General features: G+C 62.5%; 1 protein-coding gene across 1 annotated transcript; it reads left to right on the top strand.

Moving 5' to 3' along the window:
- Positions 1-1034: 1034 nt before the first annotated feature.
- PLCH2 (phospholipase C eta 2) lies at positions 1035-27150 on the top strand. Its single transcript, XM_069544429.1, has 22 exons — positions 1035-1158; positions 2680-2826; positions 5092-5345; positions 5542-5670; positions 8995-9165; positions 11086-11179; positions 11335-11538; positions 11745-11865; positions 13525-13696; positions 14080-14187; positions 15211-15369; positions 17930-18007; positions 18361-18443; positions 18806-18903; positions 19150-19332; positions 19708-19815; positions 20305-20429; positions 20508-20592; positions 20951-21097; positions 21464-21543; positions 23614-23911; positions 25375-27150. The coding sequence occupies exons 1-22, from the start codon at positions 1035-1037 to the stop codon at positions 26658-26660; spliced, it is 4254 nt and encodes a 1417-aa protein (XP_069400530.1). The 3' UTR covers positions 26661-27150.

Raw genomic sequence — 27150 nt, 5'->3', positions numbered from 1 at the left:
CTGGGACTAATGGGCCAGAGACAGGAGGAACGTGAGGTCCTCCCCGAGGTCAGCTGCGGTGACTCAGTGGGGTTCTGCCCTCTGGCCTGTGCCCCATTGTCTGCCAAAATGGCCTGCCCCAGGAGCCCGACACCCAGTGGTCCCTGGCCCGTGAGAGGAGGGTGTGCCTCCTGCTTCACCTCTCCTGCTGCCCCAGAGCTGCCCACAGAGCAGTCGGCTTCTTCTGGGCTTGGTTGCCCCCAGACACCCTTGTCTGGGCCTGAGCTGGGTGGCCTTGACTAGGCCTTGTGTCCGGTCAGCAGGCAGAGGATGGTCCTTCCTGGGCCCAGCCCTCCTCCCTCAGGACAGGTCGGTCGTGAGCCAGGCAGCTGACCCTGGCCACCCCAGCCTCCGGGGCAAGGCTTCCTGCATGGGAAGGGTGGGGTACACCGCCTATGGGGGGCCTGAGAGTGTGCTCCAGTGGGTGGTCCCTGTGAGGATCATCACCCCAGGCCTCCCAGCTGTGTTCTCTGGGACCCCAGGGAGACCACTCATCTGTCCTGCCTGTCTCTACTCAGCCGGTTGTAGGGGCTGGTGACTTGGGGCCTCAGATGACACTGCCAGTCCCTGCTGGTCTCCAGCTGGGAGTTCCCTTGGCCTAAATCCTCTGGCCAGCTGGGCCAGATCCAGGCTTGGATTAGCGCAGGGGATTGGGCAGAGAGTGTGCGGGGCGGGCAGTGGCGCTGCGGCTCTTCCACCTCCAGACCCTCGGTCGTGGCTTCTCCCAGGACCCCTCTGTGGCCCTGGAAGGGGGGCGGACTGGCACAGGGGCCATCAGAGACAGTGGGTGACAGTCAGGCCAATGCCAGAGGCATCTGGGAGCAGCCCTGCGGGGGAGCTGGAGGCCAGTGAAGAGGGAAAGAGGGAGCCGAGGAGAGAAGGGGGCCGCGTGGAGCACCGGGGCTGCCCACCACCACCTGACCCACTGCCTAGGTAGGGTAGGGGGCTCCGGCCCTCCCTGGCCTCCGTGAACCCACCCCGGCCATCATCGGGGCATGTCTGTCCCCTGGCCGCTTACCCCCAGCCGGACCAAGGGAACCGTGGCCTGCCTGGCGGAGGCCCTCCTCTGGGTCGGCGGGAGCGTGGCTGTGTCCCCGCAGTGGCAGCTTGGCCCACTAGGTAAGGGGGCTGGCCTGTCTGGTTGGTCGTCTGGGGCGGGGACTGGTCTGCTCCTCCCTGCCAGAGCCCTGCCCGAGCCCTGCCCAGCACCAGGGTCACTGGAGTTAGGAGGGTGGGGCCGCTCCTCGGAGTGTGAAAAGCTTGGGAGCTCCCACCACCCCCCATCCAAACCTGTAACCTCCCAACCCCTCGGTTTCCCTCTGAGGGTCTTGGGGCTCTGACAGCATCCCCCGGTCTGCCTCTCTGAGCCCCCCACCTTGGGGTCTGGAGGCTGAACCCCAGGCAGGCAGTGGGGAAGGAAGGGGTGGGGGAGTCAGGGGCAAGGAGGGGCCGAGGGCATGGTCCTGGTGGATGTGCTGGCTGGACACTCTCTAAGGGGGTCCCTGGTACTTTGGGGTCAGTGGCACCTTCAGCCCCAGTGGGGCGAGGCCAGCATGCTGTTCAGACACGTTGGCCCTAAGAGGCTGACAGAGTGGGTGCCCTTGATTGTGGTGAGACTCAGGGCGGGGGATGGGACAGTAGAGTCTGTCCCAGTGGGGCTGGCCTGTGGAGAGCCCAATCCAGGTTGGTCCGTTCCACCAGGTCTCTGTCCAGCTGGGGGAGTGGGGCCTGGCCCAGTTGTTCTAGGCCCCTGGACCGTCCCTGTCCTCACCCCCAGCCTCCTCCCTTCACCTGCTACTATGTCCCCGTGGCCACACCATCCCCTCACCTCCTGGTGTCTCAGCGGAGCCCACTGCCTTCTGCACCCATCCCCACTGGGTGCCCCTGCTCCTCCCCCCCCCCGCCCCCTCCCCCCGCAGTCTACCATGCCTGCAGCTCAAGAACAGAGGTTGGCTTCCTCTGAGAAGTTCCCACTGCTTGGTCCTTGGGGGCTGGCACTGCCACAGGTCTCCACACCACCTGAGGGTCCCTCATCAGGGGACCTTGTGGGTTAATGACTTGGTGCTTCCCCAGAGGGCACCTCCTGGTTCTGGGCCTTCTGTAAGCAGCTGTGAAGGGCCCAAGGAGGGCTGGGATGGTCCTCTCCCCAGGACTTCAGGAGCCCGGTACCTCTCCAGCCCTGGGGCCACTGTCCTAGCCAGTATCCCCTCCCCTGGGACATGGGAGATGTTTGGGCTGCAGACAGAGGCTGAATGGATGGAGGAAGGAGGGTTGAGGGGGAGGCAGTTAGGTCCTGTGAGGAAGGTGAGGACTCAGTACCTCCTGGGACCTGTGCTCTTGGGTGCACCCTCGGCTTCATGGACCTGGCTGGGCAGAGCTGGTCCGAACTCTGTGTGGACTCTGGCTACTGAGCAGGGTCCCAGATTGAATCTGTGACCTGGGCCAGCACCTGGGGTCACAGGCAGCCCTGAAGGGGTCTGAGTTTGGTGCCCTGATGGGTTGGGGGTGGCCTCTGCACCCCGTGAGCACTTGGGGGTGCACCTGAGGCTGCAGTGATCAAGGGGCTGCTGCAGCACTCACCGGTACTCTGTCTGTCCGTCTGTGTCGGTCTGTCTGTGTGGCGGCTCGGTGGGCCTCCAGTGGAACGATGTATGAGTGCCATGCAGGCGGGGACGCAGATGCTGAAGCTCCGGGGCAGCTCCAAGGGCCTGGTCCGCTTCTACTTCCTGGACGAGCATCGCTCCTGCATCCGCTGGCGGCCCTCACGCAAGAATGAGAAGGCCAAGAGTGAGTTGGCTGGTCCCGGGGGGGGTGACAGGAGACCCTCCTCATGCAAGAATGAGAAGGCCAAGAATGAGTGGGACAGTCCTGGGGCAGGAGACCCTCCCAGAGCAGCCACCGGGCCGTGGGAGGGGCAGCAAGACCCTGAACCCTGAAAGTCCCCAGGCCTGAAACATGGGCTCAGCTGGCCTTGGAGAGCAGCAGTGGCCTCTGGATGCAGTCAGGGAGGGAGGGCCCCGGCCTGCTGTCCACCCAGTAGATCCTCTGGGGCTCCGTGGAGACTGGGTGGCACCCATGCCCAGCCCTGTGCCGGGTGCTGGGAGGGGCTAAGAGGCAAAAAGACCTTTAGTCTGGCCCCCTGGGCACTCTGAGGACAGGACCCGGTGCCCAGTGCTGGCCCAGGCAGCTTGGGGTGTGAGCAGCCGGCAGGGGCATGGAGGCTGCAGGGCTGCCTGGATGGGTCAGGAGGGTAATGAGCTGTGAGGATTTGTGCAGGGACCTTGCTGGGGGTCCTGGTAGTCAGGGAGGGACACGTGAGCCCTTGCAGGTGACAGAGGAGACTTTGCTGCCCCTCCTCTGGCTCTGGCAGCTGGAGACATGCAGATGTGCCAGGGCAGGGCCTGAGCCCAGTGGTTGCTACGGGAGCTGCTGCCACCATGGGGCCCAGGAGAGACGCACTGTGGAGCCCCCTAGCAGGGTGTCTTGGAGGAAGGGGCTGGGACTGCTCTGGGCCCTGGGGAGGTGGAGTCACCATGAGCCGTGCAGGCAGCAGCCCCGACGCTCCATCGGGAGGCGCTGTTTCGGCGCTGGGCTTGCCGTGGGAATTTAGCCCACGTGACTCTGGTCTTTGGGTGTGAGGTCGTGACACCACCTGATGGTAGGATAACTTCATGTCATGCTGAGTGACGAGAAGGACACCAGATGGCAAATAGAGGGGAGAGGTGGATAGGGTCATGGTGGCCCCTCTGGGGAGGGGGTGGTAGGTTGAGGCCAGCAGGCTTAGGATGGGGGAGACCAGCTGACTCTGGCCTTGGAGGGGTCCTTGGGAGAGAGGAATGGGGTGAGAGGCAGCTATTTCCTGACTGTCAGCATCCCCTAATCTGGGGGCCCTGAACCCTTGCCTCCTTGCCAAAGACATGTGAGCCACAGGGAGCTGGATGGAGAAGCAGGCAGGACAGGCCCCCTCCAGGCAGGGGGTGCAGGGGAAACAGGAGCCCCTGGGGAGGCGGCAGTGAGGGCAGAGGACAGAGGAGTGAGGCCACCCTTCACAGTGTAAGTTGGGGAGGCCCACCATTACTGCACCAGACAGGGTAATGCCCAGAGTGGTGCTGACCCCGCCTCTGGGAGCAGGCACCGGGCGCTGGGTGTAGAGGCAACAGGGGCCAGGCAGAGCGTGTGATGCTAGGGGTCCCTGGCTGTGCCAATTTCAGGGCACCTGCTCCCAGAGGGGCTGCTACCTGTGCCCCGTTATCTGTGAAAGGACCCTGCTGGGTGCACAGGAACAGACCCTAAGGATGACCTCTGAGCTCATCTCTTCCTGAGGATTCAGTCTCTGAACACAGGCTCCACGGAGCTCCAGGCACTGTGGCCAGTAATGAAATTCTTCCTTCAGCCTGATCTGGCGCATGCCAAGCGGGACCCCACCGTCCCTGGCTCCCACCTGCTGGCGCTAGAGTTTATCACAGAGATCGCCACAGGCTCTCGGCCGTGCTGGCCAGCAATTGCCTTCCCAGGATGAGAGGCAACTGGCCGGAGCTTGACAAATGGAATTGGCTTGTCTGGTTCTCCTCATTCCAGACACAGAGGACAGACCCAGGGTGGCTGGCCAGGAGAAGGCGGCCCTTCTCTTGGGGAGGATGGACCTCTTTCATGGCCAGAGGGAAGGTGGGCAGACCCCAGGGTCAGAGCGGAGAGGGAAGAGGCAAGCTCACCAGCCCCAGCATATCTGTGATATTTCCTTCTCCCCAGGGGTGGGAAAGATTTCCCTGATGCTGGGAAAGATTGAGGGCAGGAGAAGAGGGCAGCAGAGGATGAGACGGCTGGATGATATCACTGACTCAGTGGACATGAGTTAGAGCAAACTCCAGGAGATAGTGAAGGACAAGGAAGCCTGGGGTGCTGCAGTTCATGGGGTTGCAAAGAATCAGACACGACCAAGCGACAGAACAGCAACACCCCAAGGGCCCCTTGAAATGCCCCCTCCCCTAGCCTCAGACAGGAGGGAAATCCTGGGGAGGGCTGTGACCCTGCTGCACTCCTCTGCCTCTGCAGTCTCCATCGACTCCATCCAGGAGGTAAGCGAGGGGCGGCAGTCTGAGATCTTCCAGCGCTACCCTGACGGCAGCTTCGACCCCAACTGCTGCTTCAGCATCTACCATGGCAGCCACCGGGAGTCGCTGGACCTGGTCTCACCCAGCGGCGACGAGGCGCGCACTTGGGTCACGGGCCTGCGCTACCTCATGGCCGGCATCAGCGACGAGGACAGCCTGGCCCGCCGCCAGCGCACCCGGGACCAATATCCTTGTGTGTGGCGGGCGGGAGGGCCCCAGGACGCACCCTCGCTGTCCACCTCGGTGGGCTCCCCACCCCAGCTGGCTCATGTATTTGGGGAAAGGGGCACTGGGATGGGGTCCTTCACACCTTCCTGCCCGGGAATGGAAGGGGAGGGGAGGTATGGCTGGCCCTGCTGGACCCACGTTGGTCCCTAACTTGGCCCCAAAGTGGCTGAAGCAGACATTTGACGAAGCCGACAAGAATGGGGATGGCAGCCTGAGCATTGGCGAGGTTCTGCAGCTGCTGCACAAGCTGAACGTGAACCTGCCCAGGCAGAGGGTGAAGCAGATGTTCAAGGTAAGCCCAGACCCAGGTGTATGTCGGGAGCAGCCCCACCCTGTCCGAGCTGCAGAGGGTGCTGGGCAGTGCCGTCTGAGCTGAAGCAAATAGCAAGGCAGGAGCTGGTCTAGACCTTTGCGGGGGCGGTCAGTCAGATACCCCAAGTTGCCTCTGGCTGTGCCGGTTCCCTGCAGCAGCTCCCAGGGCCTCCCCTGGCCGATGGACTGGGCACGTGGCAGGTGCCTGGCCGGAAAAGGAAACCACTCACAGGGCCTGTACCCTCATCCCACCCTACCCCACGACTCCCCAGCCCCGATGGGGGGCAGAAGCCCTGCCTTGCAGGCAGCAGCACTGGTCACCCACTGCCTCCCCTGTGGTCCGCTGCCACTGATGTTAGCAGTTATGAAAATGCATCCTCAGCTGAGCGGCTGCCTTTATTGTCTGTAATGAGTTTCTTTCTTTCCGGAACCCCTGCTGGGATTGGGGAGGAAGGCGGGTGGTGTCAGCGGGTCCTGGTTCTGGGTGGGGCTGGGCCAGCAAAGCCTGCCCTCATTCAGGACTCGCTGTCTCACTGCTGCTGGGGAAAGGGTTCTGTGAGCTTGAATGAGGCGCCATGCCCCAGCACACATGCACACATGCACACGCACACACACAAACATACAGAGAGAGACACACACATGTGCGACACATGCATGTACACACGCACACAGAGAGACACATGTGCATGCACAAACACACATGCACGCACACAGCCAGCTGCCCCTCCAGGCGCAAGCCCTGGCAGCTCCCTCCTGGGCTCCTGTGATGGGCAGGAGGTCATGCTCGGCTGGAGTGAGGGGAGCTGGCCAGCTCAGAGTGTGTGGGTCTGTGTAAATAGCAGGGGTGGGAGGGGGGCATGGTGAGCTGGATGATCTCAGATGCTGGCTGAGGACTGGGGATCTCACATGGCCCATCCTGAAGGCCCAGTGGGGACAGAGCCTGCCTGGGCAGTGAGGAACTGGCAGGTGGCTCAGGCTTGCAGAGCCGTACTCCCACCTCATTCTCTGCCTGCTCTGCCTCTGGGAGCAGCTCGGGGATCAGCAGTCCCTTCCAGAACATGAGGCTGTGCCAGGGGCCAGGCAACAGGGCTCAGATCGGCCTCGGAGACAGGACGAAAGATGAGTGCACCTCATGGAGTGGGCACAGGCTTCTGGCACCTTAAGATCAAGTCCTGGCTTGAAAATGCCCCCGCTGGGAGCTCCAGGGAGCCCACACCCCTGGCCCCTCTGGGCTCAAGAGGGTCGCACGCAGAGCTCCCTGAGCAGCCCCAGGCCAGGTGGTGTCTGGGCACTGTCTAGACCATTTAGAGAAGGACCTGGAGATGGACCAGCAAGAGAAAAGGACTGGCGAGGATCTTGAGAGTCCAATGGGGGCTGTCACCAGGAATGCTGACCTCAGACCCTGGGCAGCTCTGCCCCCAGTGGCTGTTGTCCCATGTCCCCTGAGCACCTGGGCCTCCTGGCCCATCTGCATGGGGCTCTACATGGGCACTCAGGGATCCAGGGAAAGAGGGCTGACCTCCAGCCAGGCAGAGCCACTCTGATAATTAACATCAATTTTATTGTCGAGAAATCTCAATGTTGTTTCTATTGCCTGGAACTGCCCTAATCAAAGGATAGATCTGTGTGGTGGGTAAAGAGAGGTCTGAGCATAATTTCGTCTAAAATAACAGTGGAATGTGGGTGAGGCTGGTGTGGCCCCTGGGCCTCCTGCATGATGAGCACCCTGGGTGGCTCCAGGCCTGGCTCAGCAGCGTGGCTCCAGCCAGTGTGTGCTTTCAGCCACGGTGGTTTCCTTTCGTGGAGAGGAGAGTGGCTGTGGGACCACGTTGGAAGCAATTCCTTGGGCTGAGGGGTCGGGGCTATCCCTTTGGGTCCAGAGGGCCTCATCATCCCAAAGGGTTTTCAGTCATGCCTTGGGCATGCTGTCCAGCTCAGAGCCCACAGGGAGGCCAGATGACCCTGTGGGTGGACACTCAGCATATGGGCATCTCTGCCAGCTCCAGCCTCGGCCCCAGGAAGGGCTCCCAGCCCAGCTCTGTCCCCTAGAGGCCCTTAACTTGCAGGGCGTGTCTGCCAGCTCTGAGATGCAGGGCCGCCCTCAAACGGCAAACACGGGGTCCTCACTGGCATCTGCTTGCCTCAGCACAGGTGACTCTGGGCTGGGTCCTGTTCCAGCCATGGCATGGGCACCCCACCTGGGTGACTGGTTCTGGAGGGAAACAGGATAGCTGGGCGCCCACCTTGGTGTCAGGCCACAGGGTCAGGAGAGGCAGGGCCAGACTTCCCGATAGCCCCACTCTCTCTGGGCTCGGGGACTTGGGTGTGGCTGTGGCCCCCTGGCTTGTGGGTGATTCTCCTGATTCAGAGGGGCCTTTTTGCAGCTGTCCCAGATGGTGTGGCCACAGGAGGAAAGACCTGCGTGCAGGGCTGGCGAGCACTGCTGTCCATGGTGCTGAAACTGGTGTCTGTTTTTTGCCAGGCAGTCACCTCCCCCACCCCATCCCCACCCCCACCCCCACCCCCACCCCCACCCCCACCCCAGCCGACAGGCCAAGGACCCAACCTCAGCACTCAGGGCCTGACTGCCCCGTAGCACCTCTGGCATGCTCTGGGCAGCCTAGACTTCGTTACTGAGTGCCTTGTCCTCTGAGTCTGCCCCTGGCCTTCACTCTTGGTGTCCCCAGAATCTGACATCTCAGTGCATGCTTCCTGAGCTAGTGGATTCATGAAGGAGCCTATGGTCTCATTAGCAGCCCAGTGGGCTTGCCTGGGGCTGGGGTTCCTGTGGGTATTGTGTGAGCTGTTCGCTGAGAAAAGTGAGGACAGTGGCTGAGATCAGGGGCCTGTCATCTCTGCTGAAGAGATGCTGATAGAGGCTGAAGTTGGGGATTTCTGCATGCCTGGTGGCCCTGTGCCTTTCTGATCGATGGACGACCAACTGTGATTACAGATCACAGCCCAGTATGGGCACTGGGTGGATATTGTTGGCTGAAGGTGGGGCGACATTGTCGGGTTCAGGTGCAGGTTGACTTTGGAAGGCTAGGAGAGGAGCAAGTAGGGTGAGATCTGTGTTAATGGATCACGTGGTGGCTTCTTGGGGGGAGAGGCAGAGTAAGGATGCTGCTGTAGGGCTTGGGGAGCATGATGAGCCCTCCATGAGCCTGTGATACAGGCAGTGACGTTGGGAGGGGGAAAGGTGATTCTTGACTCAGGGTTGCCTGAGGAGTGGGGGGCTTGAAGGCCCCCTCTCAGTCGAGGCCCAGGATGAGACATGAGGGGATGAAGAGACATTGCGTTATAGGAGGCGGACACGGATGACCACCAGGGGACACTAGGCTTTGAGGAGTTCTGTGCCTTCTACAAGATGATGTCCACACGCCGGGACCTCTACCTGCTCATGCTCACCTACAGCAACCACAAGGACCACCTGGACGCCACTGACCTGCTGCGCTTCCTGGAGGTGGAGCAGAAGGTGAGGGCCCCCCAGCAGGAGCCAGGCTCCTGGTCAAGGTGGCCTCCCCTCAGCCTCCCAGGGCATTTGAGACTGTCCACAGTGTGGGAGAAGAGTGGGCACCAGCCTGGCATTTGAGGCCATATACTGGACTGGCCCAGGCTCTCATTGGCCACCCTGCCACCAAACAGGTGGGGAAGGAGGACAGCTCAGCTCTGACCGTGCCCCAGTCCAGAGCTTGACCACAGCCCCGATTTTAGCGTCGAGCATTTCCTGGCCTAGGTTCCGTGGCCCAGCCTTCCCACCTGGGCTCACCCACCCAGGGTTCTGCGCCCATTGCCAACTCACTCAAACATTTGTCCAGCAGACATGTGGGTGCCTGTGGGGGCCAGCCGAGTACGCCTGCCCACTGTCCTAGACCCCAGGCAGCTCCATCCCTCCAAAAGGCATTGCCTAACTAAAGCTCAGGGTCCAGAAACTCAGGGGTCTGGGTGGAGGCCAGGTGCTCCCCGCTCTGATGGACAGAGGCTGGAAGTCCGTGGAAGGGGAGGGGAAGGTCAGCATCCTCTGAGGAGACAGCACTCACCAAGGGAGTGGGGAATAGGGGTGCTCAGACACAGACCGCATAAGCACTGCCCCCAGGCTGGTGGGAGAAAGCCATGGGGATCAAGGTCCAGGCCTGTAACTTCCTGGGACTCTTGCAGAGCCACTTTTGGGGTAACCTTCAGGCACCAGCTGCCTTGCCCTTCTGGGGTCAGACTCCCTGGTCCCAGGACTTCTCAGGGCCCTCATCCCACCTGCCTCACGTGCAGTGTCAGCTCATGGTGATGGGCTGGGGGTGACCACCACTGGGAAGGGCTGGGGGCTGGATATTGGGAACCAGGAGTGGCTGTGGACTCATCCTGGGTCTGGGTGGTGTTCACCTTGGACCTTTTGCCAGTGTCCTGACCCAGGGAGCTGCCCCCGCACTGTGCTCCTGGGTCCCCTCCCCCCAACTGCCATCACACGGTTTGCTGAGGCCTCCCTCCTGCCTTGCTGATGGGGACATTGGGGTTCGCCCAGGCAGGAGAGGTGGGTACCAGGCTGGCTGTGGGCAGTGTTGGCATGAAGCTGAGGGGCAACTGTCCCAACAGCTGGCATACCTGGGGGTGGAGGAAGGGAATGGGACCCAGTGTGGGAAGGGCAGCAGTGACCCCTTTCTCCCTGACCTTTGCCCTAAGCTTTCCACAACTCTCCCTACAGTCTGGGGCCCAAATCAGCTGGGTGGTTTGGCCTCCTGGGTCTGCAGCTGCTCCAAGCTCTGATCCCATCTGTCTACTCCACTATCCATACCTGCCCCAGATTCCTGGGGGTGTCCAGGAAGCCCTACTGGTGGGCCTGTCTCCAAGAGCTGGGGGTTCCTTGGGGCTGCACTGTGGGGCCCTAAGAATCGCTCAGCCTCTAACATGGGGCCACCTGGGCTTGGCTGTTGTGTGCAACTTTCTTGAGAGGGACTTGGGCAGATGGCAGGAGGGGCCAGGTGAGCCCCCTCCGCTCCTCCAAGATGGGACAATGTCCTGGCCCTCCTGCACCTTCTCATACCAGGCCTCACTCCTGCTAGCCCACCCTGAGATCCCCAGCATGGTGTCAGTGGGGGATGGCCCAGCTGATGAGGCCAAAGACCCTCCCCCTGGCAGGGATCCTTAGCCAGTGCCAGCTCTTCCAAAGCCAGGGGACCCTCTATCTTCTGCTGGCCATTGAGTCCCAAGTCTTGTGACACTAGGGGTGGCCAGTGAGCCCCCCAGTGGGGGGAGCACACTACGAGGAGCAGAGTCTCAGCCCCGCCATGTTGGCCCCTGGGCGATGCAGCGGTCAGAGGTGGGGTGGGAAGGTTGGCTGTGGTGGAGGAGGACGAGGGGCTGCCTGAGGCCAGCTTGGTCTCAAGCCCCTGCTCTGGCCTAGATGACGGGCGTGACCCTTGAGAGCTGTCGCGACATCATCGAGCAGTTTGAACCTTGCCCAGAGAACAAGAGTAAAGGGGCAATGGGCATTGACGGTGAGTGGGTGCCACCCTGGCCCAGCTGTGCTGCCAGTGGGGTGCCAAGGGGGCCACATGCCATGAGGGTGGGTTGTCTCGAGCTGAGCCCAGTGCGGGACTGGCACACGGGGCTGAACCCCTCGCTGCCCCTCCACCCATGCTGCTCCCCACAGGCTTCACCAACTACACACGGAGCCCTGCCGGCGACATCTTCAACCCGGAGCACCGCCGCGTGCACCAGGATATGACGCAGCCGCTGAGCCACTACTTCATCACCTCGTCTCACAACACCTACCTCGCGGGTGACCAGCTCACGTCCCAGTCGAGGGCGGACATGTACGCCCGGGTCCTGCAGGCCGGCTGCCGCTGTGTGGAGGGTGAGCGCTGGGCTCCGGGGCCCTGCACCCCCGCTCGGCCCTGGGGCCCTTTCCAAGGAGCCCTGTGTCTGGCAGGGGCTGGCATAGGTCTCTCTTGGTGTTAACTGTGGAGCAAGAAGACTGCCTCCAGTTAGAGCCCATGGGCTGTGGGTCCCTGGGCCTGGTGGTCCAGTCCCTGGGACCCACTGAGGTCTGCCTGCCTGCAGTGGACTGCTGGGACGGGCCTGATGGGGAGCCCATCGTGCACCATGGCTACACGCTGACCTCCAAGATCCTCTTCAAAGACGTCATTGAAACCATCAATAAGTACGCCTTCATCAAGAATGAGTGAGTGACTGGGACTGAGGGGCTGGCCCCGGGAGGGTAGGTGGGGAAAGGAATCAAGGGGTTCTTCCTGCCCCTCCCCCCACATCCTTTCTGGGGCGCAGTGGTTGTAGTGGCCGAGAGGCTGGTTTCGGGCTTTCTTGTTGAGGATGAGAGGCAGGGAAGGGGTGGAGGAGGGAAGAGGCGGTGGGTGCAATAGCAGCACGGACTGGGAGGGGTGTGTGTGTCAGCAACCCCACCCCCACACACTCGGTGGCGACACCAGGTGTCAGACGCCTCCCACAGTGGCTCTGGCACTCACTGTCCTTAAGAAGCTACTCTGTGTCCAGACTCACTTTGCTGTCACTCAGCTGTGGCTATAGACACTATTGAACAAAATCCAGTTTAGTTTCTGAAAATAGAAGACTGCCTCCCCACACTGTTAGTTACCCCAAATCAGTGAAGTTCGCAGGCGAGGGAAGAGCTAATTGAATGACGAGGAGAAGGAGACTGACTTAAGAACTAGAAACAGAGGGGTTCCTCTGGGAAGACCTGGCCCAGGCTCTGTCTCAGAAGGAGGTGGGCATGGGGGCCCTCTGCAGGACAGCCTGGCCTCTGGAACTGCAGGTGCGGGGGCATCCTGGGCAGTGGGACTGGGACACACAGGTCTCCTGAATCTGCCAAAGAGCCAGGGGCCTGCTGGGGTCTCAGGATGGGGCTCACACCTCCCATGCCAGCATCATGTTTACAGGCACTTGGTTCTCGCCTGAGAACTGAGGCGAGAAGCACCATTGTCCCAGATACTGCCTCCCTGCATCACAGGATTCCCCCATCTCTTGTTCTAGTTTGTGACTTCTAGGTTGGGGTCACTTACATTTTCTAAAAGGATTATGTTGCCTTTTGACAAAAATCCAAGTAACTGTGCACATGACTGAAAAGAATAAATCAAACAGCTGAAGAGCCTATTACAAAAATGTCCACACTGCTCTCCTTACCTGTACCACACAGGTCATAGCTGTGCCAGGCTGTATCTCCCTCCTTACTGGGCCAACCCTGGGCCCCAGGGCCACACACTGGACAGTGTCTCCAGGATCTTGGTGGTTGGGAATCTTTCTCACAGTCTGTCCATTGCTCCACATTGCATCTCAGTTCAGTCTACATCATTTTTTGACCCCATTTTATGACTTGCTTGAATGTTTCCTTTTGTTTTCCCTGGAGTTTCTAATTGCCTTTGATTTTTTTTTCTTATGGGGAGAAGTACATGCCTCCTTTACCCACCCTCAAGGTCTCCTGGTTCATTCCTCCACACTCAGTTGCTTTAAAAAATTTTTTTAATTTATTTGTTTTTGGTTCTGCTGAGTGGATTCTCTTATTGCAGTGGACAGGCTCCAGGGCACTCAGGCTTCAGTAGTTGTGGCTTGTGGGCTTGGTTGCCCCAAGGCGTGTGGAATCTTCCCAGACCAGAGATTGAACCCATATCCTCTGCATTGGCAGGTGGATTTTTAACCGCTCGGCCACAGGGAAAAGTCCTCACCCTCCTAGAGTGGCTGGCAGACACATCTCTCCTGGGCTCCTGTGAAGAGCCCCCCTCCTCATGCAATGTTGCAGGTGACCTGTGGTCCTACGTGGTGGGACCTGGCCTTCCCCCAGCCTCATCCTGCTCCTTCCATCTTGGGGCCACAGGTACCCAGTGATCCTGTCCATCGAGAACCACTGCAGTGTCGTCCAGCAGAAGAAGATGGCCCAGTATCTGACCGACATTCTTGGGGACAAGCTGGACCTGTCATCAGTGAGCAGCGAAGATGCCACCACGCTGCCCTCTCCCCAGGTGCTCAAGGGCAAGATCCTGGTGAAGGTGAGACCCTGCCTGCCCTTCCCAGCACCTGCATCCTGCTGAGCCTCTGACCTCCGACTTCTGACGTAGGGTCAGGGCAGGACAGGGCCCTGCTTCAGACTAGCTGGGGTTCCACACCATCTGTGATAGATTTGAGGGGTCAGGACAAGACCTGCCCCTGCCCTGGCCTCCATCTCCCCAGGGAAGTCCATCAACCTGGGGCCCTCAGCATGCACACCAGGGCATGTCCTTCCGGTGATGCTGCTGCAGGGCTGGCCCTGCCCCTGGCCTGAGAGCCACAAGCAAGCTTGGGAAAGGCTCCCCGCCTTACCTGCTGCTCCTGTGGGAACTGGCCTCCTAGCACTTCCCGCAGGGCCCCTCTCATGGCCTACCTGCTCCCCCAGGGCAAGAAGCTCCCAGCCAACATCAGCGAGGATGCTGAGGAGGGCGAGGTGTCTGATGAGGACAGCGCAGATGAGATCGATGAGGACTGCAAGCTCCTCAACGGGGATGTGAGTGAGGAGGGGGGACCTTCTTCCCAGATGGGGAAGCCACAGCCCTGAAGGGCCAGCTCATGGCCTGATTGTGGGATGGAGGCAGCAGGGACAGAGGGGCATGGGGCAGCTTCAGGGTAAGTTGCGCAGCTGCCAGGTTGCTGGGCATGCAGTCGGCCTGGGCCACAGGGGTCCCCCCTGCCCAGCCACCCCCCCACAGGATACAAACCCTGAGTTCCCAGTGAGCGACTATCACCTCTTTTCCCAGCATCGTGAGACTGGGGCAGTGCTGAGAGGCTGAGGAGTCAGCACCAGCCTCAAGCAGCAGAGGAGTGGGCCATGGGGAGGTGGCCACGGGGAGGTGAGGGGTCCTCTAATTAGCATCCTCCCTTTTCTGGGCACTGCTGAGGTATTATTTCTCCCTGAGGGGCCATCGGATGAGAAAGCAATTGTGCAGAGCTCTTGGCCCTTCTGGCTAATTGTTTTAGAAAGCCCCGAGGCAGTGGATTCTTCCCGCTCTGGGTGGGCCTGTGCATTTCCCTGCCTGGCCCGAGGCAACGGTAAACCCTACATCTGCACTGGCCCCCTTGCACCCACTGTACCCTGGGTGTTGGGGTGCCCAGATACCCTGCCACACTGGGGCTGCTCCCCGCCCCCATTCATACCCTCCAGACACAAGGTGGCTGGTGGTCAGTTCCTGATCTTGAGCTGCCCTGAGCGCATAGTGGCAGCTAGGTGCCCGTGACTCGTCTGTGGGTCCCACGGCAGCGTGGTGCAGCTGAAGGAGGCGGGCATTGGAATCAGACTGGCCTGGGCCTGCTGGCACTGTCTGGGGCCCCAGGACAAACTGCACACCTACTGTGCACCCCAGGGGGAGCAGGAGGGGTGAGGACCAGCACCGTGATGCAGGAGTGAGCCTGTGGTCAGTGCTAAGTGTGAGAGGAGAGGGGGGGTGGCACTGGCCCTGCCGAGACCCCGCATGCTGTCCACACTGCCGCCGGAGGCGAGGGACGGAGGCCAGTGATTGGCTGCCTCTCGCAGGCCTCCACCAACCGCAAACGTGTGGAAAACATTGCCAAGAGGAAACTGGATTCCCTAATGAAGGAGTCCAAGATTCGGGACTGTGAGGACCCCAGTGACTTCACCGTGTCCACGCTGCCCCCACCTGGCAAACTTGGGCACAAGGCAGAGGCCAAAAAGGTGAGAGCCCTGAGGCCATGAGGGGGGTTGCCTGCAGCTGGCACGTCAGGTCTCTGCACACCCACACACACACCCCTACATCCACCTGCACACTCATACCCGCACACACACACCCATGCGCACACACTGCCCCTGGGGCATATACCCACCCTGGCTCCTCCAGGAGCTCACACCTGGCTCTTCCGAGTCTCACCTCTAGAGACCTGCAGCCGTCAGTGTCACAAGGCGGATGGCCACAGTGGGGCCGCCCCACTGGTATGGATGATGGTTTGTCCGTAGAGGTCTGTGGGCAGCTCCTCTAGCCCCCACCCTCCCCACCTGTGGGCAGGAGTGGATGGCAGCCCCCTAGGCACTTCCAGCCCCTCCTAGAAGAGGACTTGGGCACGGCCTCGGGGGTCTGGTGGTGATTGGGAGGAGCTCAGAGCCCGGTGAGTCCTAGCAGCTGTCCAGCTGCCCTCTGCCTGGAGGCCCCCAGCCTCAAAGGGAAGTGTGGCTGAGCTCTGGGAAGTACCTTCACAGGGAGAACAGTGTGGGGTCTGTCAGGGCAGACGTAAAGCCTGGGGGCCAGGCTGGGCTGGCCAGGACCAGCGGCTGTGGGGCCGTCTGGAGGGACTGGCCGACACTGGAGGAGGGTCACATCAGCAGAGTGGCCTGGGGGGATCTCCATGGGGGCTGTGATGGGCAGGGTGGCTGGCCTAGGGCTATGAGGGTGCCAGGTGGTCCTGCAGACCCCATTTTGCAAGACAAGACACATCTGGCTCTGTGTGCTGGTGGGAGGGGCTGATGTGGCCCTGCTGCCCACATCCCCCACCGCCAAGGATGGAGAGGGGTGCTGTCTCCCTGCCAAGCTGGGGTGCCAGGGGAGGGGGTGGTGACAGGGGATTCTGGCCCTGGCTGCAGCACTTCTTCAGGATGCTGGGCTAGCCTGCACCTCTCTGCTCTGTACCTAGATTCAGGGGGACTGCTGTGCTGGGTGACCACGGGGTTTCAGGCGAGGGTTAACGAGCCAAGAAGCATGTCAGCCTTGAGGGCTGCAAACACCGTGAACACAGATTCCCATGCCTCTGCCAGTTCATGGGTTTCCTGAGAGCCTCCGTTACCCAGGGTCTGTGGCTTGGGCTTTGCACCAGTGCCCCTCCATGTAGCCTACCAACCGGTGGGAGACAGGACTCCCTGGAAGGTGGAGGAGGGGACTGGGGTCAAGAGAGCAGCGGAGTTGGTTGGGGGGTGACTCCCGGGAGCTGCCAGGTGCCCCCTCTCTAGCACGTGAGCAGAGAAGGCATCCAGGGGGATGGGCCTGTGGCTGTCTGTGTCCCCTTTTTGCTGGGCTTGAGGGCCTCCTATCCCTTGCTCTAGCTCCAGGCTTCCTGCCTGGTGACCAGAATCCAGACCTGAAGAGCTCCACTCATCTGCTTGGTGAGGCCAGCGGACTGAGGGGGGAGCATGTGCAGGGGCGCCCCCAGGGGTGTGTGTACAAGCTCATACGTAGAGTGTGTACGTCTTGCTGAAACCCCTCCCTGACAGGGAATGTTGCTGCAAAACCAGCTCCTGCCGTGGTGTGGTAGGCACACCCTGAACAAAGCTGGGAGAGTTGTGGGGGCATCTGTGGAAGGGGCTGGGGGGGCAGCTGGTGGTGGCTGCAGTGAGTGGCCTCAGGGACACAGGCACAAGCTTCCAGCCACTCCAGGAGTGTAACTGAGCTTCAGCATGGGCTTCCCTAGATGTCTCAGCAGGTAAAGAATCCACCCGCAATGCAGGAGACCTGGGTTTGATCCCTGGGTTGGGAAGATCCCCTGGAGAAGGGAATGGCTACCCACTCCGGTATTCTGGCCTGGAGAATTCCATGGACTGTATAGTCCATATTGTTGCAAAGAGTCAGACATGACAGAATGCCTTTCACTTTCATGGATGACAGCTTTGGGCTTCAATGACAGAGGACAGAGGTGGACAGGACACAATGTTGCCAGGGCTGGGCCCCCCCGGTGAAGGGGGCAGGGACCGGGAGGGGAGCTGCTCATACGTGTTCTGTAAATGGTGCTGAGGAGGCTTGGTCCTGTGGCTTCAGGAGACTCGCTGCAGCCCCAAGTGCAAGAAGTGGACGGCCACAGCCCTGGGGACTGTCTAAAGAGGTAACACCTCTGCAGCTGTGAGAAGCAGGTCAGGGCTCCTGAACTTGGGATCCTCGAACGAGGATTACATAAGCAGGCACTCCACGGAATATTCCAGACACACTGATGGTATTCATTATGCAATCACCATCCATGGAGAAGAACTGGGCACTTAGTGAGTTTGGAGTGGGACATTGTGGGGAGCTGATTCATCCAGGCCCCTGCTTCTGGCAACCGCCTCTGTGTACCCTATGTGGGTGGGGACTGTGCCTCCTGAGGGCCTGGGGCAGCAGCCAGCCCAAGGCCCAGCTACCCTCTTCCTCCAGGCCCCTCTCAGCTTCTCCTGTTCCAGGAAGGAGCCACTGGGAGGAGCTGCCTGCCCATGCCCCTCGGCCTGGTCTGAGGCTGGGCTCACTCGGCCCCCTATCTGTCTCTGCTTCCAGTTCGAGGAGGACGTGGAGATCGGGGAGGAGGCTGGAACCAGCCGTCGGAACAGCCGACTCCTCGTGGGCAGCTTCTCCAAGCGCAAGGTCTGCCCGGCTCCCAGGCAGGGAGCCTGCCCCTATGTCCCCCAGCCAGAGGTGGGGTGGGGGCTTCTCCAGCCCTGAGGGTCCCTGGGATTCCTGGCTGCCTTCTTGGGCTACAGGTGCCAGGTGTGGAGTCTTGGTCAGGGCTGGATGGAGCAGGTGTCTCGATGGCTCTCCCTTGGTCAACAGTGGCCAATACCCAGAGCTCAGGTCCTCCAGGGCCTGGGTTGAGCAGGGCACTGCAGAGGAGGGGCAGGCCCAGCTGCAGCGTGGGCGCCAGGACCCCAGGTCAGCAGGTCCTTCCTTCCCCAAGCCTGAGGCTCCACCCATCTTGACTCTGCCCTCCTTCTGCACAGAAAAAGAGCAGCAAGCTGAAGAAGGCGGCCAGTGTGGAGGAGGGGGACGAGGACCTGGACTCCCAAGGCAGCCAGAGCCGGGGGTCAGTGCCCACCTCCATCCTTGGCCCTTGAAGAGATGGCTACGTCGAATGTGCTGAGGCTGTTGTTCTGGCAAAAGCAGGCATCAGATGCGCAGGCTCAGAGGCAGCATGGAGGCCCAAGGCAGCGACCCCAGGGTGCAGGGCCGGCAGCTCCCTGTGCTCCTTTCCTTAGGATTGTTCAGGGTTGGTGCTCTTGCAGGGGTTCAGCACCTGCCCCCGCCCCCAGCGTCACCTCTCAGTGCATCCATGTATGACCTGAGCCCTGGAATACGCAGGCACAGTGGGCGCCTGATGGACGCTCGCCAGAGCTTCAAGGGGAGGAGTGCGACCCAGGTCCTGACCCCAACAACCCCCTCCTGCAGGGCCGCTAGGCAGAAGAAGACTATGAAGCTGTCTCGGGCCCTCTCAGACCTGGTCAAGTACACCAAGTCTGTGGGCACCCACGACGTGGAGATGGAGGGTGAGGGGTCGCTACAGGTGGGGCTCTGGGAGGGGCGGGGGCCATTGGGATGAGGGCAAGGCCCTGGGGTCCCTCCGGGACGCGGCCATTGGGGCGGGGCCGTGGAGGGGGTGGGGTCATTGAGGGGCCCGGGAGGGGCGGGGGCCTGGAGGTGGGCGGTGCCACGGAGGGGCCGGGTCATTGGGAAGGAGTCCAGTGGGGGTGCTCCCAGACCCGGTGCCCTGAAGGTACCTGTTCGGCCCACAGTGGTGTCCAGCTGGCAGGTGTCCTCCTTCAGCGAGACCAAGGCTCAGCAGATCTTGCAGCAGAAGCCGGCGCAGTACTTACGCTTCAACCAGCACCAGCTCTCACGTATCTACCCCTCCTCCTACCGCGTGGACTCCAGCAACTACAACCCGCAGCCCTTCTGGAACGCCGGCTGCCAGATGGGTGGGTGCCTGGACCCTGGGGCGGCAGAGGAGGCTGGGCAGCGAGGGAGATGTGGCCGGGTACTCCACAGTTGCTCCGCTTAGCTCTCTTGCCCCTGACCTGGGAGAGTCTTGAAGGTATCCAGTCACACTCACTAGGATGGCACTGGTAGGGGTCGCGGGGGTGGGGGCCTTAGGACCCCAGGGTAAGGTGGCAAAAGACCCAGTCTGGCCAAGCTCTGCCCCTGTGCAGGGGCCGCTGTGCAGGCTCTAGGAAAGTCCTGCCGGATCGCAGGGCCCTGGTTGTGCCCAGTGTGACCCTAGCAGACTTGGGCTCACTGGCAGTGCAGAGGTGGGACGCGTGCACCCCGCACTGACCCTGCGTCCTTCCTGGCAGTCGCCCTGAACTACCAGTCAGAGGGGCGGATGCTGCAGCTGAACCGGGCCAAGTTCAGCACCAACGGCAGCTGTGGCTACGTGCTCAAGCCTCAGTGCATGTGCCAGGGTAAGGACACAGCCCCGGAACCCCCACCCTGCTGGGATCTGGAGCCCCTCCCCAGCTTGCCCCTACATGAGGGTCCCCGGGTGAGGCGCCCTGGAGCGAGGTTGGCTGGGCACTGGCTGCTCCTTCTCAGACCCTCGGCTTCTCCTGTGTGTGCTGAAAGTAACCTGTGGATCTTTTCCTGCTGTCATCCTGGACCCTATCACCGGGCACCCAGTCACCCATCCAGAGGCAGTGTGGCCTCGCATCCACACTGAGCCCTTGTGGTTCACCCATGGAGGAAACGAGCTGGGCGTCCATCACGGGGTGGTCACAGAGGTGACCGGCCCCTCGGCACCCCTGCACTGGAGCGCTGCCTCCCCTCCCCCTCCTGCACCTGGGACTCCGTCCGGTTGACTGGGGAGAGGTGGGAGTGGGTGCCTTGGGGCTGCCCCAGAGAGCCGGTGGAGGGCTCACCCTGCCTGCTGATCCTCTTACCCTGGCCCCCCACAGGCATCTTCAACCCTAACTCTGAGGATCCCCTGCCTGGGCAGCTCAAGAAGCAGCTGGTGCTGCGGATCATCAGTGGTCAGCAGCTGCCCAAGCCACGGGACTCGATGCTGGGGGACAGAGGGGAGGTAGGCAGGAGGGCCTGGGCAGGTGGGAGGGCCTGGCTGTCGGCCTGGCCCACGGTGCTACTCTGCCCTGTGTACCAGATCATCGACCCCTTCGTGGAGGTGGAGGTCATCGGGCTCCCGGTGGACTGTAACAAGGAGCAGACCCGAGTGGTGGATGACAACGGTGAGCATGTGGGTGGGGTGGGGGTGCAGGAGGGGTGTGGGCACCCAGAGGCCAGTCTTTGCCCCTAGGCCCCATCACAGCTCCTGTGCTGGTGATGCTGGTCTGACCAGGTAAGGAAGGTCAAGGGCTGCAGCCTGTAACTCACATAACTGCCCAGGCTGCCCTTCGGTGGGGAGCCCAGTGACAGCCACCTGGCCTTCCAGCATTGCTTCTCTGTGCCAGCAGCCAGCCCAGGAGAAGCTGCTGGGGGAGGGTGTGGGCCCAGGTGGCCTCTGGGTTGGAGCTGTGATGGGGACAGCCTGCCTGAGAGGTGGGGATGGGACAGAGGTGACAGACACCTCCTCCTGGTGGCCTCCAGGATTCAACCCCATGTGGGAGGAGACCCTGGTATTCACGGTGCACATGCCCGAGATAGCGCTAGTGCGATTCCTCGTCTGGGACCACGACCCCATTGGGCGTGACTTCATCGGCCAAAGGACGCTGGCCTTCAGCAGCATGATGCCAGGTGCGCAGGGGGGCAGTGAGGGTGGGGGAGGGCAGAGCCTGGGGCCAGTGCCCCTATTGTGAGTCCCCTGAGGGCCAGCAGAGGCCTCTAGGAGGGAGCGAGTTGGCTCCTGCCTAGCCTGGGCCTGGGGACACCGAGAGCGCTGAGGAGGAGAGTTCAAGGCCACAGCACTGTGTGGCTGGATGGGGGAGGGGAGCTCTAACCTCAGCTCCCAGAGGAGGAAAAGATCCTTGCAGCTGAGGCAGTCCTGGGAGGCTTCCTGAAAGAAGCAGAGTCCCCAGGACCCGGCTTGTGGGTTGTAATCAGGGCCTTGGGACCTTTAAGTAGAGTGTGAGGCTGGGGTGAGCATGCCCCCTGCTGTTTCAGGCTATCGGCACGTGTACCTGGAGGGGATGGAAGAGGCCTCTATCTTTGTCCATGTGGCCGTCAGTGACATCAGTGGTAAGGTGAGTGCCACCTACAAGGTCACTTGTAAGGGGCATACCAGCCCCACCCTACCCCCTCCATCCCTGTCCCTGGTGGATATCTTGATGGGCCTGTGTCTGCATCCAGGAAGGGGTTGACGGGGCTCCCGATGCACCTCCGCCAGCCCTACCTCTGAGACACACATGGTCCTTCCCAGGCACCCCTGGTCCCTCCTGTCTCCCCTGAGTCCCCCTCTACTGCTTGGGGCCCCTGGTTCTCTGTCCGTCCTTGAAGACGTCTGCCTGGCTTTGCCCCCTGTCTTCCCCTCACCCCAGCACATTTACCCCAGGAGAGGGTCTGCTCCCACTTCCCCAGTGTGCAGAGCCCAGGGGTCCCCGGTTCTGTGTCCGGGGCCCAGCGGGGCTGTAGGAGGTGGTCTGTCAGGCACACACGGGGGTCCGAGCGTCTCCCAGCACTGACCGTCTCTCTCCTGCCTTGCTCCTCGGCCCCGGGTGCTGGCGGGGGCCCCGCAGGCCTCGCAGCTCCGTCGTGCACCCCTGGTCGCCCTGTCTGTCCTGTGTCTCCGTCTCCTCGCTGCACGCCTGCTGTCGGTGTCTCACGGCCTCATTCTGTCTCTTTGGTCTTGCAGTGGGCTTCTGTGTGTCCAAAGTCTACTTTTAGAAGCACAGCTCTGTTAGGAGCTCGAAGGTACCCCAGCGCGGGGGCAGGGTGGCCTGCCCGCCCCCACCTGCATGCTCAGGCCACCCCGTTAGCATCTGTGATTCCTGATAGCATTTTGCAGACTGTCAGCTCATGTGATGTGGGTTGGGATGTGGTTCTGGGTCCCCTGGGCCATCCTCAGGCACAGAGCAGCATTTACGAGGTAGGTCCAGGACTTCAGCCAGGCCTCCCGTGTGTCTGCCCCAAGGTCCGGCCCATCTCTTCCTGCCCCTCCCTAGGTCCTCTAGCTGCTGGCCCTCCTGGTGCCTGTGCTCTTCCCTCCCCCTCCTTCTGTGTGCACCGACCTCCCCCCACACCCCCCCCCCAACTGCCTGCATGCCCCTGTGATCTCTCCGTGCCTCGATGCCCCGTGCTGGGGGCGGGGAGGAGGGGAGAGGCCCCAGGGACCAGGAGCTCTGAGCTTGAATTCTGGACCTTCCTCTAAATGACTTTCTCGCCAACTCTGACCAAATTGCTCTGGATTTGGGATCTTGAATCAGGCAGCTGATTCAAGTGCTGGCCACTAACACCTCCACCCTGAAGTGCCCTGTGTCGTGGGCACCGTGACTGTTTGCAGGGTCTCTGCATGCAAGGACCCAGTCGGCCTCTCTGGTGTTGACTGAGACACTTGCTGGCTGGTCCTGGGGACCCTGGCTGCCCTCCCCAGGCAGGGAGGCTACGGGGAGAGGCCTTGCAGGAACTTCCTGGGCTCGGCTACCCGGGAAGGCCCTGGGCCAGCATTGGTTCAGGGGGCACCAAACGAGTGTGGGCCCTGCTCCTGAGGCCCCGTGACCAGAGAGCAGGCTAAGGCTGGAAGCATGGCCTGGTAGGATCCCGGAAAGGCCTCCTGGAAGAGGCAGCACCTCCAGGCAGTGGGCCGGGCAGGGGACTGGGCGAGAGCACGGGGCTGCACCTGGCTGTGCTTGCTGCCTCGGCCACAATGCTTGGGGTGGGTGAACGGGACTGGGGCTGCTCCATTGGGTTCTCACTCCGCTGTACTCTCTGCACCAGCCCTGTGCCAGCCTGCCCTCAGAGCTGGGGGCCAAGGGCTGGAAGGGTGCAATGTGCAGTGGGCACAAGGCTGGAGCCCAGGTCTCTGCTTAGGAGACCCTCCAGCCCTTCCTGGGACACTTGCCCTGAGACCTGCCAGCGCCCCTCCGCCAGCGCCCACTCACTCCACCCTGTGCAGGCTGGGTTGAGGCCACAGATGCAGCCACTGCTGACCCTGGTAGAGATGCCCTTGAGATCCTCCTCCTTAGGCTCGGCCCCGAGTGATGCCCCAAAACGAGCTGGTCCCTCGGGCTGCACCCTGTGGAGCTCAGCTGGACGGGGCTGGGCAGTCTCCAGCCCCCAGTGTCCGGCTCTCCCCTATGTGTCTCCTTCTCTTGCAGGTCAAGCAGGCTCTGGGCCTAAAAGGCCTGTTCCTCCGAGGCCCAAAGCCCGGCTCCCTGGACAGTCATGCTGCTGGGCGGCCCCTGCCCCGGCCCTCCGTTAGCCAGCGGCTCCTGCGGCGCACAGCCAGTGCCCCGACCAAGAGTCAGAAGCCAGGCCACAAGACCTTCCCAGAGCTGGTCCTGGGCCTGCAGGACACGGGCTCTGAGGGGGAGGCTGGCAATGTGGCACCTTCCAGCCCTGGCCCCACCCCGGAGGCCCCAACCTGGGAGGAGCCAGGCAGCCGCAGCCCCCGAGGTAAGGCGCCGGCAGAGAGGAGTCCAGAGCAGGAGCGGCCCCCGCGGGTGCCCGCAGGCCCCGGGCCTGCCGGGATGGCTGCCACCTGCATGAAGTGTGTGGTGGGCTCCTGTGCCGGTGAGGATACCGAGGGCCTGCGCAGGGGGCGGCTGCCCAGCCCGGGGCCAGAGGGTGGGCACTCGGCCATCAGCCAGCAGCCCCGTGCCTGGGAGGACTCGCTGGGGGCTCCCCACGCTGCCCCTGGGAGAAGCAGAGGGGCCCCCAAGGGCTCCAGGGCCCGGCAGCCTGGGCCGGGCGGCAGCGGCTCCGTGTCCTCGGACTCCAGCAGCCCGGGCAGCCCCGAGGGGGCCACCCGCTGTCCCGAGGGTGCCCGCAGGCAGGCTGGGGCCCTGCAGAGGGAGATGAACGCCTTGTTCATTCAAAAGCTGGAGGAGATTAGAAGTAAATCCCCCGTGTTCTCCACCGGTAAGACCGGATGCTCCTCGGCAGCATCCCCGTGCTGGCCCCGCCCCGTCCCGCATGGCCTGGCCAGCGTCCCGCTGTGCTTCCATGTCCAGAACTGTGGCCTTCGTGTGCTCTCTGTGCTCCATCAGCTGGTCCCATGGGCCCCGCTGCCCCCAGCTCCCTGTGTGCCTACGATGTGCCCTGTGGGCCTGACACCTCTGAGGTTGGGAAGTGACCCCAGGGTGGGGACTGGGGAGTCTGAGCTGGGCCCTGCTTGCCGAGACCTGGAGGCCCAAGCACGGCCTCTGGAGACTAGCTCCAGTGCCAGGTCCAGCCTCCCTCCTTGGCCTGACTGCCAGGACCCGGGGGCAGTTTCCAGGCCTTTCTCCTGCCTCTCCCCAGCCCTGGCCTGCACTGCAGTCCTCTGGGAAGACTGGCCTGGGCTCCTGGAAGGGGCTCGGAGCCTTGACACCAGGGCTTCAGCTTGCAAAATATGAGGGGAGAAGATTGCAGGTGACCCTCAGCCCCGGGGATGGGGACACGTGTGAGCAGCTCTGCTTTGGACCTTCCCCTTGCCCCTGCCCTCAGGGGTGGTCATGACAGACCTGTTTGTGGCCCCTGGTCACAGGGAGCGGACCCAACCTGGGGAGGGTGTGCTAGTAGCTGAGCCTCCCTCCTGCATGTGCCCAACCTCCCCTCCTGTGTCCATGGCCAGCCCCACACCTGCTGACCACCCTGTTCTCCTTTCTGTCCCCACGCTGCCTCCCTAGTTAGGAACTGAGAGCAGCTGAGTGCCAGGTAACAGGGCCCGGCCCCAGTGTGCCCTGCTGCCCTGGCCTTGGGAGGCCCCTGACTATGGGCATAGAACCCAGTTCCTTCCCCAGCAGCAGTAGAACCAGAGGGTGGGCTGGAGGGAGGGGGGGGCAGCTGTATGCACGTGGAAGGGCCTGAGTGTGGGCATCCTGTGGGCATGCAGCTCCGGGCCACCCCCAACACAGGCCTCTCCCTCTCCCCCACAGAGCCCCGCCCCTTCTCCATGCAGAGGTCGGTCTCCTCGCTGTGCAGCCTGGAAACCATTGCCGAGGAGCCAGCCCTGGGTCCCGGGCCCCTACTGCCAGGGGCAACTCCCCCCAGCCATGCCCCTGGAGGGCCCCAGTGCTCTGCAGGGCCCGGCGCCCACTCGGCGAGCCCCTCAAGGGTGGCTCTGGAAGCTCCCAGGCCCTTCCAGCTCCAGACAGGGAGCCAAGCGAGTGCTGAGCCAGCCCCGGGAAGCAGGCAGTGGGCATGCAGCACTGGGGGCCCTGCTGGGGCCTGCAAAGGGGCCCCCAGCGGCCATATAGAAGGCAAGGGCCACCCCCGGGCTCTGGGCCACGTGCCCGGAAGGGCCAAGAGCGAGGGGCAGGTGCCCTTGGAGTCTCTGGGTGGACAGTGGCCCCTGGCCAGGCCCTGCCCCGCCGTGTCATTGGACGCCACTGGCGGGGACCGGCTATGGCAGCGGTTGGAGCCAGGCAGCCACCGCGGCAGCATGTCCTCATCCTCCAGCCTGTCATCCAGTGACACAGTCATCGAGCTCGCCCTGCCGGGCCTGGGCCTGGGGCTGGGCTGCGACAGCCTCCCAGGGACCCTGGCAGGACGTCTGCCCCTGCGGCCCTGCTTGGCCCCAGTTGCCTGCCTGGACCCACCTGCTGTGACCAAGAGCAAATCCAACCCCAACCTGCGGACTGCCGGCCAGCTGCCTGTGGGGCTGGATGGGCTGCAGCCCCTGCCCCTGGCCCTGGGGCCACCCTGGCGCCGCCTCCACCTGGCAGGCCTCCCAGACTGCACTGTGGCTGCCAAGTCTAAGAGCCTCGGGGACCTGACTGCGGACGACTTCGCTCCCCGCATGGAAAGCCTGAGCTGTGGCCTGGGCCTGGCTGGAGAGAGGCCGGCCAGGCGGAGGGCACGGCCGGATGCCCTGACGGAGCAGCTGCGCTGGCTCACGGGGTTCCAGCAGGCTGGGGACATCACGTCGCCTACCAGCCTGGGCCCCACTGGGGAGGGGGTGGCGGGCGCCCCGGGCTTCCTGCGGCGCTCCTCCTCCCGCAGCCAGAGCCGTGTGCGCGCCATCGCCAGCCGGGCTCGCCAAGCTCAGGAGCGGCAGCAGAGGCTGCGGGGTCCACAGGGGCCCCCGGAGGAGGAGCGGGGCACCCCTGAGGGTGCCTGCTCTGTGGGCCAAGAGGGTTGTGGGGATGTGCTGGCCCCTTCCAAGGGCGCCACCCACCAGCCCTTAGGTGCTGCCGCCACCAGCCTTCTGCTCAGATTCTGACCAGCCCGGGTGCCCACCGGCAAACCCCCACTGCAGTCCGGGCCTTGGCAGGCCAGTGTTTCCTCAGGATGGGAGGCTGCCCGCCTGTCCCTGGTGTAGCTGTGCCCTTTAGCCCCCGCCCCTCCTCCCTGGGAGGAAGGAACCCCTGTCCCAGGACCAGGTAAAGGTTCCATGACCTTTTAAGATTTACGTACATATAGAGGGATATTTAAATTTTTTAGAGACAAAAGCTTCTACAATATGAAAATGGTGCCGTGTCCCCACTGTTCCCAGACTCAGCCGTGTGGCGTGTGCAGGCACGCGTCTGCCCGGTCCTGCTGTGCCAGGCCTGGTGTGCTTGTCAGGCGCCCAGGGTGACCAGAGCATGGCTGTCCCCACAGACTGCTGGCTGGCTCTGCACAAACCCTGCTCTGTACAGGACGTTTTATACGCTTGTAAACTCCTGAACATAGCTCCAATAAACACATCCGTGCTTGCCCACGTGGGCTCC

The sequence above is a fragment of the Ovis canadensis genome, chromosome 12 (assembly GCF_042477335.2).
Source record: "Ovis canadensis isolate MfBH-ARS-UI-01 breed Bighorn chromosome 12, ARS-UI_OviCan_v2, whole genome shotgun sequence".
Lineage (NCBI taxonomy): Eukaryota > Metazoa > Chordata > Mammalia > Artiodactyla > Bovidae > Ovis > Ovis canadensis.
Note: the sequence above shows the minus strand (reverse complement) of the source record. Positions and strands in the feature narration are given on the sequence as shown.

Excerpts from the sequence above, each read along its gene's own strand:
- PLCH2 (XM_069544429.1), top strand. The coding sequence starts at position 1,035 with ATGTCTGTCCCCTGGCCGCTTACCCCCAGCCGGACCAAGGGAACCGTG. Across the intron at positions 18,008-18,360 it reads GCAGCTTCTCCAAGCGCAAG|AAAAAGAGCAGCAAGCTGAA; the intron begins GTCTGCCCGGCT and ends CCTTCTGCACAG. Across the intron at positions 18,904-19,149 it reads CCACGACGTGGAGATGGAGG|TGGTGTCCAGCTGGCAGGTG; the intron begins GTGAGGGGTCGC and ends TTCGGCCCACAG.